The sequence below is a fragment of the Notothenia rossii genome (assembly GCF_949606895.1).
Source record: "Notothenia rossii genome assembly, chromosome: 8".
NCBI lineage: Eukaryota > Metazoa > Chordata > Actinopteri > Perciformes > Nototheniidae > Notothenia > Notothenia rossii.
The window spans coordinates 19,364,506-19,379,037 of record NC_136906.1 but is presented as its reverse complement, the minus strand read 5'-3'; the positions used below and the strand labels follow the sequence as shown (position 1 = coordinate 19,379,037).

The following is a 14,532-nucleotide window of genomic DNA, read 5'->3' as shown; positions in this document are numbered from 1 at the left end:
CTAACATGTCACCCATTGAGCATGTTTGGGATGCTCTGGATCGGCGTATACGACAGCGTGTTCCAGTTCCTGCCAATATCCAGCAACTTCGCACAGCCATTGAAGAGGAGTGGACCAACATTCCACCGGCCACAATCAACAACCTGATCAACTCTATGCGAAGGAGATGGGTGACATGTTAGGGTTAGGGTTTTCGGACCCCCCCAGAAAAGCAAAACTGCACGTTTCAGAGTGGCCTTTTATTGTGGCCAGCCTAAGGCACACCTGTGCAATAATCATGCTGTCTAATCAGCATCTTGATATGCCACACCTGTGAGGTGGGATGGATTATCTCAGCAAAGGAGAAATGCTCACTATCACAGATTTGTGAACAATATTTGAGAGAAATGGTTATTTTGTGTATATAGAAAATGTTTTAGATCTGAGTTTATCTCATGAAAAATGGGAGCAAAAACAAAATTGTTGCATTTATATTTTTGTTCGGTGTATATATACACAGTCTATGCATTTAACCCATCCTAGTACCAGGAGTCTAGTACTAGGAGCAGTGGGCAGCTATTGCACAGCGCCCGGGGAACTGGCAGGGTGTCAGGTGCCTTGCTCAAGGGCACCACGGCAGGGCACGAGGTGAACTGGGACCTCTCCAAGTAGCAGTGCACAATCCATATTTAGGTCTGTTCGTGGACTTGAACCAGCGCCCCTACTGACTGAGCCACTGCCAGAAATGCTGATGTGGCCCACAACTAAATTGAGTTTGACACCCCTGCTTTAAAGTGTTATTGAAGTAATGTAAAGATGAGCAGGTAGTACTTTGAGTTGTTGATCTTGAGGGAAAAACAGCTAAGACTAATATAAATACAATGCAGCCGTCTGTTACCGTCTTAAATACCAGTATGTCACAATAAGCACTGTTTCAAAGGAAATATGCTACCTACATTTTAAAGATTTGATTTACCAAAGTGTTTTGTCTGGTCTTAACTGGTTGAATCAAACACATTCTTTGTATTTAATGAAACACCAGTCAGAAGACTGTACTGATATGGCTTGAAACAAATCACTCTTTCAATAACTGCTCACCCAAAGTTCGGCTTGAGGTTGAGGTTTAATACATGCTATCTTCAGAGTTGAATAAGTTGTATTACAATGCAGAACAGAAAGCATGTGGCTTGAGTGGTAAGAATCTGTGTTCCCTTTCCTTTAAAAAGGGTGTATGAAACACTCTGCTTTTGCCAGTTCTCAGTTGGGTCTACTTAATCTCCAACTAGAAGTGAAAGTTCAGTAAGAGTAAAGCCTGCTCACAAATGTGCACACTAATGAAAACAATAACAAGGAAATGGTGATGACAATTGTGATTCTCTTTATTTAGGTGATAGCCATGTTTTACCAAAACCATAAAAGCTGGCGTCATCCTGGAATATATTCTGATGGATTCCTCAGTTGTTTGACGGTCTGCAGAGAGAAATAAATAAGGTTGTTAGCAAAAAACAAAAACACATGTAACACTTATTTGACAAAACTGAAGTTACTTACTTGGCCCATTCAACATTGAGAATAAGATGATCGTATCCAAATCCTGACACTCCTGCGATGGCTCTCGCTGCATCCTCCCGGCGGTGGAAACTGATGAAGGCGAATCCCTGCAGAGAACAAAGTGGGCGGTTGATCGATGGTACAACTGTAACCGGCTGTGTTTCTGACCATTATCATTTCTATTGAATTATAACTATCATGTTTAGGTCATAATTATCTTCAAACAAAACACAAGTAAGAGACTATATATAAAAAAGACTATATACATCCAGCTTACATGCAATTAAGACAGAGAAACATTAAAAAAAAAAAAAAAAAAGGTTCTACTGTTTTTATTGCTCTACTAGTTAGTCCATTTGTTTCCTAAATTCTATTTTGTGTGATTATTTCTTAGTACAGTTGCACTTGTAAATGTAGAGTTTTCTATATAAAATAGAAATGTTTAAAATGGTCATTGTCATCTGTGTGAAAACCCCATAGTACATACTTTGAGTGACCACTACAGTCAAAATAGTTTCTACAGTGTCGATTGTTTTTGTAAATAGCACGTGTGTTTGTGTTGTTGAGGCTCAGCACTGACCTTGGACTGCCCAGTATTCTTGTCCTTGGCCAGATAGATCCTGGAGATGGAGCCAAATGGTCTGAAGAGCTCCTGCAAGTCCGTCTCGCGGGTGTCCTCAGACAGATTGGTCACACGAATAGTGGCATTGTCATCAGCTGTTGGGGGCAGAAGTACCTCATCAATAATGGGCAAAGCTTTGTTGATGAAACATGATTTATGTATAGAATTGGCATATAGAAATTCTGATTTAACGTACATCCTCCCCTCCGGTTGGGCTGCATGGACTCCCCTCTCCGCGTGCTTCCATCCCTCAGGCTCGGGGGGACATACTTCCCAGTCTTGCTCTGCGCAGGCTGTGCCGGCTCAGGCTCTCCTGGTGGGGCAACGGAGAAACAGGCCATATTAGTCATGACTTTAGAAAAGGTCCAAAAACCAAGTGGATCAGGAATGACAGATCTAAATTTGAATGATTTGAATAGCGTGTGGATGTACCAGAGCCAGCAGGCTTGTCCTTGTCTGCTGTGGAAAGCCCAAGCTGCTCAGCCAGCTCCTTCTGCATGGGGCCCAGGGTGTCCTTGTATGGACAGCGGGTGGTCCAATGGTCGCCTTTGCAAATACGGCAAGACACAATCTTCTGTCCTTTCAATTTGTTCATGGGATCCTCTTCCTGGTCTTGGGCATTTAAGTCCTGCAAGAGGTAAGATGAGAAACTCAGTAACAAGCATAACCAAGAAAATAACTAATTAATACTGTATTAATGCATTTGCAGCATTTTTTATGTGGTCCTCAACACATCACTAAGCAGCAGCACGACATTTTATAAGTCCCAAAGCATACTTGCCTCTTTGCTGGAGATGAACACCATGAAGACATCGTCACTGACTGTGGTGGTGGCAACATTGGGACCTTTTGCATCAAACTCAGAGTTGCCAAATTTCTTCCAGTTCTGAAAGAAGAAAACAATATCAGATATGGACCCTGACCTAACCCAAAATCTAAATCAATTCGAAGTGAAGGCAAATAGACGTAAATGCAAACCTTTCTCCTTGCAACAGCTTTTGAGGCTTTCCTTGTCTCGATCTTGAAGGTCCGCACAATCTTGGGGACAAATAGGCAAGGAATGCTAAATCCATTTAATATGTAAAAGAAGCAAAATGCTTGTATTTCTGTTTTGAAACTACTGCGGTACTAAACTTTAAAGCTTGTATAGTATTATATAATCTCTTTCATAGCGATGACAGTTCCAGTTCAAAATTATTAAAAATAAGCAGTTGAAAACTTTGCCCAAAAAAAAACGTTCTTAATTTGTCTTGCCGATTTCTATTTAATTGACATTCAATTTCTTGTAACGTATGAAGATAACCAACATGTATAGTTAGATGACTACTTGATTATTACAGTACAGCTTATTTTAACAGCATTTTCATGAATTAGTCTACAACCATACAAATCCTTTTTTATGGGAAATGAACTCCTCTGTACCATAAGGTCTTATAGCAGATGTCAAAGCCTGTTATGCTGTCAAAGCACTGCAGCATTATGAACAATCTAGACAGATGCAAGAATGTATACCTTAGTGAAGCTCAACTTACCTTAAACTTCTTCCCATCATCATCTATTTTATATTCCGTGATGGTCTTAATATTTCCTTTGATGATTTCCTTGGGAGGGGGTAGTGTGCCTGATAAAAGAATATACAGTCAAGTTAGACAAGCCAGAGGGAAAAGTTAAACGATGCACTCTTGTAAGAGGCTTTGCATGTGTTGGTCCACTACAAAATGAACAAAACGTTTATTTGGCGACACTTCACTGTCCTATGCAATGCAGGACACATCTCTTCATCACATCTCCAGCTCTGAACTAATCTAGGACTTGCTTTACAACCAAACGGAAAATGCGTATGCTTATAAAGACAGTGACACGTTTCTGTTAGTATGTTTATTTCATAGATGTTTACATATTACAAAGGGGCGAGGCTATCTTGCTAACTTTTAGCCATCTTTCCCTTAGCAGTGTATGACACTGCCTACGTCACTGTCTAGCATATGTCGACTAGCTACACATTTCATCAATACAATCATTATTGTATGTCAGTGACGCAAACGTAATAACCTAGCCTTTCGAACATAATATACCCGTAATATACAACACAGGTACGTTAATTTTTTTCTCTAGTATTAAAGCCAGCAACCACGTGGAAGTTGAAGCCGCCTAGCCGGCCTCCTCCTCCGGTCACAGGACTACAAGAGAGGAGCTAGCTTTAGCTAACTAAGCTAACTAATGTTAGCTCCTTACCTTCATCTACTTCCTCCTCCACCTGGTCTGCCCAGCTGGGCTTGGAGCTGGAAAGTACAGATTGAAAAGCAACATTAGATGTATCGCTAAAGACCTCTCGCACAAGTAGAAATGATGAAATGTTTATAATAGCACTCACTCGTCGTATTCCATCGACGGCATCCTCTCGGCTAGCTTAGCTTCAGGACCGTAAAGAGCGGAGGAGTGCTAGCCGAGGAGCGTAGTCGAGCCGCCAATCCTAACACTTCCGGTTAAACTTCACAATAAAAGGACCGCGTCTGTTACATTTAAGTTTCACAATAAGAGTCCTGTTGTAGGGCTGACAGAAAGTAATGTGTAATCATCATGCCATATTTTCTTTCAGATTTATAATTTGATGAAGATGTTTCACATCGTAAATATTAGTGATGGCGAGATGAAGCCTTATGAAGCAAAAGGGTTCATCTCATGAGGCTTCATCATGGGCTTCATTTGAACCATAGACTGTATAAAGATTTGAACACAAACCCCCTGTTGGTCAAAGTGTGTAAAACAGGCAGATTGGACATCTCAACAGTGTGCTCTATCTCATACAGAGTTCCCTTAGGAAGTTTTAGTAAAGCCTTAGAATAACTCTAAACAACGAACATAAAATCACATTTTCATGTTAACAATATTGTTTTTATTCCAGTTGAATGATTGTGATTGAAAAGCCTAAGGAGGCTGGTAAACATTGCAAAGAGGGATTTGTATTCCTTAATAATATTCGTAAACGTAACCATGTTGTAGCCTGAGAAAGGCAAAACCATATCAAAGAATACATTTATTAACTACATTATCTAATTTAGCTGTAGCTTTTATAAACATCAACAAATAAGTATTGTTCAGTCGTTGAACCAGGGACCCTGCGGTCATGAGTCAACTGCTTTCCAGCTGAATCTCACTGAAAACACTGGATCATATTTATTCCTGTATTTATTCATGTTTTTATTCCTACATTTATTTATGCTTGTATCCATTTATACTTATGACATGTTCCGACCTCTATATAAGTGAGGGTCTGGGCTCTCTTGATTCCTTCGTGTCACCGGGCCCCGGGTACATGAAGGGTAAATATGGTTCTTATTATACATCCATGGGTATTATGAGCGTTGTGGTTCAACGGTTCAACCGATCTGAATAGCTTCCTGAAGCAGTCACGTGGTATCGACAGGCAGCGAGGCTTCGTTTGTCATCGATGACGTCACTGGCCCAAAACGATACAAGCCTCGATACAAGCTTCATAAGCTTCGGGGATTACTCGACACACGAAGCCTCGGCGCAATACGTAACATCACTAGTAAATAGGTTTGATATAGGTTGGACTATAGAAAGGAATAGGGACAGTAACCCTGAGCTCCCACTCAGACACCAAACAACTGTTTTATCGGAGAAGTGTTTTATTTTAGGATTTCAGCTCACATTTTCAGGGAGATAAAGAAAAACTATTTCTGCTGATATGTTTTATGTTCCTAAGATTCTGTGTATTATGTTTTTTTTTGGGTTGTGGCTATCTGAATACCTTATACTAATAATATCAATTATGTGATTAGGATATCATAAATTGACATCGCTTCATTAAACATTTTGAATAATTCATCACAGAGATAACTGGTTTGATTTAATTTATTACACAGATTTTTAAACTTTATTTATCAAAAGGTCCATTGTTCAATCATGTAAAAGAGGGGAGTTTGCTCTCTAATGAAACGTACTGCTACCAACAACGCTGACTTGACCCTACAACAACAATTCATTCTTTATTTCAGATGATTTATTTTTGTTTCAAAGTTAATATAAAAAGAAATGTCAGCATTAACAACGCACAAAATAAAAGCAAGTTTTACAGCATGACATTGTGTGGATTATCAAGCATCAGCAGCTCTACTTTCTTATCACCCCCAGCTGTTTTTCCTCTGAGCTCTTCCCACAACATGCCACTCTTATACTGTCAAACAAAGCCATGTATAGGATGGGATGGATACACATGTTCAGAGTTGCAAGTCCCTTGGACACCTGATACATGTCGTACACCAAACATGTTGTTTGTTTATTGATTTTCAGATACAAGTAATAGATATGAAGGATGTGGTAAGGCACAAATGAAATGGCATACATCACAATCGCTGATCCGACCAACAGGCCTATCTTGCGTTTCTCCAGGGTGGTTATACTGACATTTTTCCAAATCGCTGAAATAAACACACAGTAGGAAGTGAAAGTAACAACAAAGGGAAGAACGCAACCAAACACAGCAAGGAATATTTTGTAGTAGAAGTAAGGACTTTCATCATTGTGAAAGGAGGACACACACAGAGTGTTGTTATTGTGCTGCACATTGATGTTAACTGAGGCAAATTTCAACTCAGGGCAGGAAATGAGTCCCACAACAACCCAGATGATGACACTTACGACCTTGGCGTGGGCAGGCTCTACATAGGACCGGGTGAAGAAGGGACAAGCGATGGCCACACATCGGTTCACACTTATCGCCATGATGAAAAAGATGCTTACATACAGGTTACAGGAGAAAAGAAACCTCTCGATTTTACACAAGGCATCACCGAAGACCCAGTGTTTCCCCAGGGAGTAGTAGACTATCAGCAAAGGCAAGGTCAGGACATACAGCAGGTCACTGATGGCCAGGTTACAGGACAGGACCACCCCGGTGTGCCAGTTCCTTTTCTCTCTGACAACCAGCAGCCACAGGGCAAACATGTTTCCTGCCAGGGCCACGATGAACTCCACCCCATACATCGAGGGCAGCAGAGCCACTTGAAACCCCTCACAGCGAAAGGAGTTATTATCCATCTTCAGCTCAGCTGAAGGTTATTTTATTGTCGAGCTTCTTTCACACAGATCGTACCAATGCTGTAAATTGAAGAATGTTTATTCAGTGACTTGCAATAAGTCATAATCTCTTTTTGTACGTTTAAGTGCACTTCATATTTGTGAAGTTAAATATAAGAAGGACATCTATGCAGATAACCATTTTTACGATATTAAATGTTCTCTATATCTCTATGTCTATTTAGAAAAGAGGACATTTAAATAATGAAAGCTTTATCTTACCGAAAGGATTCGACTTGCAGCGTTCTGTAAAGTGGCTCATAAGATGAGAGTTCATTCCCTTTGTGGTATGTATCTGTAATGAAACTGACAAAAGGTTATCCACCATCATAATCACTTTAGGCATCTAAATCTAAGATGAGAAATGTGAGTTTGTCACGAAGGGCTTTTATCAACCTCAAGACACTTCCTCTTACACACACGCAATTTGAAGAAGTAAAACTGAAGACACACATCCGATGCAATTGACAGACATGCTCGCAAAAACAGCCTGCAGTTTTAAGGTCACTCATGGAGTGATCAATTGCTTTTTTAGAAACCATGTTCATATTTGAACAGATAACTCATACAGATTACAAAAGGACCTCAAAAGTACTCTTCATAATCATTCTACTAAAAGGACTATTCAAATACAAACCTGCATTCACTTTGTTTTAATACTTTGATTTGGTTAAAGATAAGCTGTCTTGTTTAAACTATGTTACTATTTCCAAAAACCTCTTGAACAGTATGGATATACCTAATGCTAACTTTTATCTGTGTAGCCTAGTTGTTGAAAGTCATCAAATGTTATTGCAAGCAGTCACGAGCCACTATATTTATTGTGAAGTCAAATAATAATACAAAAAACTGATTTGTGTGTTTTTTATAGAGGCTGCTGCCAGTCTCTGCCTCACTCCCGTAAAACATTTTTTTTTTTTAAATATCATTCGGACTAAAAAAATGTAGGCTACATATGCCCCCAGGAGCTGGAACAATTGTAACAGCACATGGTCAATTGTCTTCCGCGTTGCTGAAACATAATTTCAATTAGGAAGGCTTTTTAAACCGTAATTTACATGTTCTGTGAATAGAGTTTATAGACTACTTAAAATCCGTGCGAGATATAAAATAATTCGAAGACATGTACGCATTTCGCGGTTCCATTTTGTACTTTGGTTTGAGACAAACTCGCACTTTGAATAAGTTGCATTTACTCTGAAATACATTGAAGTGAAAGAAGTGAGCTGCTATATTACCGTGTCATTTTCTATATCCTATTAAATGCTTTCCATAAGAACGCACTTACATAAAACCAGTTTAGTTTTAAACATCCAAAAGAAGATAAACGCCTGGTGTGCTATACAATTTCCTCCCAATACAGTAACCTATAGCATACTGATCAGATATAATGCTTAGCTACTTACAATTCATTCCTCAAATGAAGGCACGGATGAAGAATGAGCGAAACTAACTCAAAAGCAATGGGTGCGACCTTTAGGGATCGAGGGGGTCCTGAATAAGTCGAGTGACCCGGAAGATCAGGTAGTGACAAAACCTGAAGACACATTCTTAAAATGCTGTGAGTTTCTGCAATAAACGCGAGTTGTAATGCTAAGTCTGAGAGCTTTTCAAATAGACCTCATGCATCTATCACATTATAATTATTCATATCTTACCCAGCACTTTAAATATTATAGTATTTTATATCCATTGAGTCTACTTTTATTTATTCTCTTGGCCTTTTTAAAAATGGCATGTTGCAATGAGTTTCTTTTGCACTGTGCTTATGCTTTTATTTGTGTTCTTTAAATGATCTTGTTTGCATGTGGTATATAATAAATACAAAACGTTGCTTGCTTTATGGAATGAAAATGTAAAGACACTCAAATTATTACACAAACCTGAAGGAAAATAAATGACTGCACTGATCACCTGAAGAGTACAATACAATTCACCAAGTCAATCGTTTTAACATTTTATTGAACAGGAACAATTTCAATATTCATTTATACAGTGTGAAAAATATAGAGCATTCCTCTGCTGATTTTCAGCAATAAACAGTCTCACAAGCATCACTCTCTGCTGAGGCACTGGTGGCTCGCTGTTGCCACCTGGTGGTCAAGCATTATAAACAAATTTAATGTCCGGAAAGAAGAGGGAGGGGCTCAGCCTTTTCCCTTCCTCTGTTTGAAGCCTTGCTTTGCTCCTGCACCTTTCTTCCTAAAGGCCGAACTGCTTTTTGGATCTTTAGAATTGAAAGATCTGTCCTTATTTTTGTTTCCACCAAACGATTTGTTCCCTTCAAATCTCTTCTTCCCACCAAATGATTCCCTATCGCCAGTTCTCTTTGCTCCGAATGACTTTCCACCAGGACTCATTTTCCTTCCATATGGCTTCTCCCCGTCCCCTGATTTCTTCCATCCCTTTCCAGTGTTCCCGTCTCTCCGATATCCTCCTGGACCGTTTCTCTTGGGTGATTTAGAATCTCTGTCTTTTCCAAACGATTTACCGGGGGACATTTTCCTCTTCTTTGCAGGTCCATGAGTCCTTTCTGAACTATGCTTCCTCTTGGTACTTGGGAACATGTCTGAAATGTAAAAAAAGTATTGTCAATAAATAAACCAAAAAAGACCCAGGAGCATATATGGTTTAAAGGACAGCAATTATGTTCACCTTCATCAGGATCCTGTCCTACAGCCTGTCTGTAGTACTCCACCTCATCATCAGATTCAACAGCAGCCAGCCGGTCATCTTGGTTCCCAGGATCCTCTACCTCACTGTCCTCTTCGGCCTCCTCTTCAGCACGTTTCTTCTTGATGCCTTCCAGGCTCTTTTTCCTGTTAGAGGATAAAGAAACTCCATTTAATACTTTAACCACATTAAACATTGACAAACGTACACGGTCATATTCTCATGTTGTCAGCTCCATCTTAAAAGCTCATTAAAAAAAAGAGAATATATTACTTGTGGTCTTCTCGTTTCTCATTCTTATGAGCAACATCTTGCTCCTGCTTTTTCCTGCGGGCCTGCTTCTGTTTAAGCTGGGCTTCCTTTCGTTTCAGGATCTCCTTTATCTCCTCTTCAGTCTTTGAGACTTGCAAACACAGAAAATAACTTCAAATTAAAAGACAGTGTATACCCAGTGTACATTATACTGTGTACACTTTGGATGCATCAGTAAGCGTTTACTTTTAGAGATAAATCACAGAATTCATAATGATTTTGTCATCATGTGCATCTGAATATATCAAAGAAAGGTGAATAAAAGGACAGTAGTGCACTCACTCATGGTGTGATAAAGGACGTTCCCATCTCCCATGCCTTCTTGTATCTTCATCAGCTGCAGGCTCATGCGAGGCCCAATCTGAGGAGAACACAGTGCAACAATTCAGGTTCCAATCAGGCACCAAGATTGTTTTTGTTTGTGCTTTACTTCCTCAGGATGCTCACCTCGGTCAGACGGACTGCGCTCTGCTGGGAGGCCATGTTGCCTCGGCCAGAGTAGACCTGTGGTAGTTCAGTTATGTTGTGCTCCCCGTCTTGCTCTGCCTCACTTTCTGAAAGGTTTGCCCCCCTGAGAGTTGTAGACAACACAAGTTGATCAGATTGAAATCATCAATTCTGCAGAAGGAAACAAACAACTTGAATCCCTGTGTTAGAACAGCTACATCTCACTGAGCATTTTGAAAAGGACCTTACTTCATCATCAGCTCACTGATATCCTCAAACTTGGCCATGTTGGGGAACCTCTCCTGCATCAGCTTTTTGACTCCACGGCTCATTCCCACAGGGACAACCTTGAGGCTGCTGCAGGTTGGAAACGTGATCACGTGGGTCAGTCTAACAATTACTCAAATAAAAATAAATATGGTCATTGTGTTGAAGCCCGTCAGTGCGTTTACTTTGAACATACATCACTGAACAGTCATGTCGAAATCTGTCATCATGTGAGCCCAACATCTCTGCTGTCAAGCCCTTTGCTAGAGCAAACAGGGCAAAAACTAAAAGTACTTACTAGTGACGGAATTCTATTTCCTGGGTCTCTGGGTTGTAATTCAGCAGCACACACCTCTTGATATTGTTGAGGCTTACCTGGAAAACAACAATATCTTTGTTTTTGGTTGCAAGAAGTATACATTTTTACAGTGTTGAATGCTCAAAGATTTAGTAATCAGATAGCGTTTACTTTTGATTCATCTTCAAAGGAAATCTCAGAAGACTATACAATCATCATGATGCCAACAGGGCTTTAAATCTTGAGTCAACCACAAAAAGGCAGTATTATTGTTAAAAAGAAACATACCTTGTGCACATTAATGGAAGGAAACATGTTCTGGAACATGGTGGCCATGAGTTTAACGTGCATGCCATCAGATCCAAAGTTGTTGAGGATTAATAGAGGATGATGTGTGAACTGCTGATCGTGCATCCTGTGCTTCTTCAGAGATGAAACCACATCTTTGACAAGGGAGTACTGAAAAGTTTTATATAAAAAAAAAAGAGTCCTCAAAAATGTAGGGAAACATTTAAGTGTTAAACTTTACATTGGCAGTTTGGGCGCATCAGTGCGTTTACTTTGAAAACATCACTTACAGTCACATACTAAATTGTCATCATTTGAGCCCATTTTCCTTTTGTACTTCTATTTCAAGGATGAGTTCATACAATTACCTTCACTACTTTGAAATTAAGCATTGGACCTTTCGGAAGTCGAGCCAGTCTCTGAAAGCACAAAAAAAAATATGGTTGGATGGGGATCAGGCTAGTCATGACAAAACTGAAAAAGTTGTTCAGCACCCGAGAGCGGTTTTTAAAAAATAGGTTATTTAATCTTACCAGGTTTACACAGGTGGGAGTTTTGCTGAATATCATGAAGTGTGTTACTCCCAGAGGTCCTGCAATAGCCACAAAGTCTTTCAGCACATTCTTTTTCCTAACCTGGTAAAAGGAAAAAACAACATTAGATATAGTTGAAGTGAAAGAGCAGAGGAAATGACAAAAATACTTGCAGATTAAAAGTATCAGAAAAAGCTCATATATATACACATTTAATTAAAAATGCTCAAATAAACCCCACCGACCTTCAGTGACTCCGCAGTGTAGGGCTCCATGACTCTCCGCATATCCTCGATGAGCTGACCCACGTTTTTCCCGATCTGTCCCCGGTTAAACACGAAGGAGTGGGGGATAGCTCCGTAAATCTCCTCGGCCACATGGTTAGCTGTGGCTCTGGACTTCTTTTGGTTCTTGGTCTGAAAAAACACAACAGCAACATATTAATTATAATAAATACATTTAGTTACATGACACTTGACAGTTTATTGTTTGATTTTGCTTTGAATTACGATTAGAGTTTACAGTTTAATTAGATTTTTTTTTTTTTAAGTAAGCTAACGTACACGATTAACTAGCTCTACTAACAGTTATAGTTATACAAATCCACCACAAACTGAGGTTTATCCTTCTCGTATAACATATATCACGTGTTTATTGATTAAATAGACTCAAATATAAATACAAGTTTAGCTATCTTTCCTTAAGGCTAACCCATGCGCACAGGCCGTCACTTACCTTTGATTTCCCCATTTTTCAACGAGATGTAGAGCAGTTATATTGAGTTAACAATAATAACATAGATAGTTGCAACACTATATTAATTATTACGAAACAAGTACGTTCATTATGACCGTAAAATGCAATCAACAACAATTTAAACCATCGAGGCTTCAACTGCGAAGACAGCGCGACGTCTTCCACATGGTGGTTCTGCTGGTGTGTGTCACGTACTAATGTGTCCGGGGTGGTTGCTCACGTGTTTTGAAATAGTTCCTAGAGAAAAAGGGTCCGCGTCCCTCAACATGATCAGAGAGGTAGATGATAGTAACCTAGGCAATTTACACGTTTTAAAATAAAAGTACAATGAAAACAAAAAGACCGCTTATAGTTACAATTGTGCCTTTGTCATTCATTGCACTATCCCAAGTAAGCCACTTGTTTTGCCATTTGCAATTTTCAATAAACATTTGGAGTTTTAGATTTGAAGCAACAGCAAACAATTAATATTTCTTAATGAATAACAATTTTGTTCAGTTGTGATTGCCTGCTGCATTGTTTAAATTAATATTTAAGCAAGTGTTTTAATTATGCAGTTCCACATTATGATAACTAGAGGGACACCTTCATGCTTCATCTCGACCAGCGATGAAGAGGTCACTAATGCTTCAGGTTTATGTTTTTCCATTTATTTAGTATTCTTTTTTTGTGTCCTAATAAGCCATTAAGAATTATATGAACACATTCCAGGTATTAAGCGCAAAGGAGAGTTGTCTGTAGAAGCTTTATTTAAAAGTGGCAACAGAGAACAGGGAGGTAAAAATTAAACAAAGTCAAACAAAAGCTATGTTTTATTTTAGACTGTTAAGTACAGGAGGTATTGAAATCACAAGTTGTAATTATCTCCTTAAAATGGCAGCAAGGTTACATTGTCAGCTGCTGTGTTACCACAAACAAGAATTTAATTTTAGGTTTCACACTTCCACCCCATCATTGAGGGATCTTTGACATGTCTGTAGTTCTGTTAGTAACAGCTATTACAGCTTACAAGACTGCTGAAATATCAAAGATAGCATTTCAAGTGTTTACCGACAACAATGCTGGCCAAAGAACATGGTGCAACACCAGCTTCACATGCAAACACCTAACAGTTGTCCTAGCAATTTAAAAGTCAAAAGTATCTGCTGCTTTTTTTGTGTTTTTTTGTTATCTCACTCACACCGAGTCCCCACCCAAAACCGGGTGTGCCTTCATATGACATATTGGGTGTAACCAGTGCAATAAAGTTGAATCTCCCCGATAACATTTATTGCATGAAATGGATTTCCCTTTTGCCTTTGTATACTCTAGGTCAGTGGTTTTCAAACTTTTTTTGGCCAAGTCACACCTAACACCAAGCCAAAATCTCAAGGCACACCTATAATCATATCTGGTCAAAATACCCTCTATAACACATAGTATCACTGTGATCAATCTGTGAACACGTTTTTTTATCATTAATGCAAAAAAAATATTGACAGACAATTATATTATTTAAATAATCATTTATTCACAAAATAATTTAAGAATCCATTTAATGAATTATTGTAAAATTGGGCCACGTTAAAGTAGCAACACACCCAACAGTACATTTATATTGACATATGATACAACAGCAATGAGTTGAAAATAAAACGTTTTCTACTAAAGTCGTAAAGAAAAAAGATGCATTGAGAATGAAAATGAACTGGAATGCACAAACT

The 14,532-nt window shown here is 39.1% G+C and overlaps 3 protein-coding genes across 6 annotated transcripts; all 3 read right to left on the bottom strand.

Moving 5' to 3' along the window:
* Positions 1–1,334: 1,334 nt before the first annotated feature.
* eif3g (eukaryotic translation initiation factor 3, subunit G) lies at positions 1,335–4,638 on the bottom strand (the record flags this gene model as incomplete). 2 transcript variants are annotated; one of them, XM_079643908.1, is made up of 10 exons in its annotated part: positions 4,527–4,638; positions 4,388–4,434; positions 3,685–3,773; positions 3,131–3,190; positions 2,934–3,038; positions 2,585–2,780; positions 2,349–2,465; positions 2,111–2,247; positions 1,531–1,637; positions 1,335–1,449 (listed from the first exon to the last, which is right to left on the bottom strand). In XM_079643908.1, the coding sequence occupies exons 1-10, from the start codon at positions 4,547–4,549 to the stop codon at positions 1,434–1,436; spliced, it is 897 nt and encodes a 298-aa protein (XP_079500034.1). In that variant the 5' UTR covers positions 4,550–4,638. The 2 variants fall into 2 exon arrangements, with proteins under 2 accessions (XP_079500034.1, XP_079500035.1); XM_079643909.1 differs by lacking the exon at positions 1,335–1,449 and having other exon boundaries at positions 1,527–1,637.
* A 1,375-nt stretch (positions 4,639–6,013) lies between these two features.
* p2ry11 (purinergic receptor P2Y11) lies at positions 6,014–8,763 on the bottom strand. 3 transcript variants are annotated; one of them, XM_079643906.1, is made up of 3 exons: positions 8,662–8,763; positions 7,478–7,561; positions 6,014–7,276 (listed from the first exon to the last, which is right to left on the bottom strand). In XM_079643906.1, the coding sequence occupies exon 3, from the start codon at positions 7,214–7,216 to the stop codon at positions 6,290–6,292; it is 927 nt and encodes a 308-aa protein (XP_079500032.1). In that variant the 5' UTR covers positions 7,217–7,276; positions 7,478–7,561; positions 8,662–8,763; the 3' UTR covers positions 6,014–6,289. The 3 variants fall into 3 exon arrangements, with proteins under 3 accessions (XP_079500032.1, XP_079500033.1, XP_079500031.1); XM_079643907.1 differs by having other exon boundaries at positions 7,478–7,550; XM_079643905.1 differs by lacking the exon at positions 8,662–8,763 and having other exon boundaries at positions 7,478–8,429.
* A 437-nt stretch (positions 8,764–9,200) lies between these two features.
* ppan (peter pan homolog) lies at positions 9,201–13,034 on the bottom strand. The gene is made up of 12 exons (XM_079646742.1): positions 12,809–13,034; positions 12,319–12,489; positions 12,074–12,175; positions 11,909–11,959; positions 11,541–11,711; positions 11,253–11,329; positions 10,937–11,044; positions 10,688–10,811; positions 10,523–10,601; positions 10,202–10,331; positions 9,911–10,074; positions 9,201–9,824 (listed from the first exon to the last, which is right to left on the bottom strand). Exons 1-12 carry the CDS (start codon positions 12,821–12,823, stop codon positions 9,403–9,405), a joined length of 1,614 nt encoding a protein of 537 aa, XP_079502868.1. The 5' UTR covers positions 12,824–13,034; the 3' UTR covers positions 9,201–9,402.
* Positions 13,035–14,532: the final 1,498 nt, after the last annotated feature.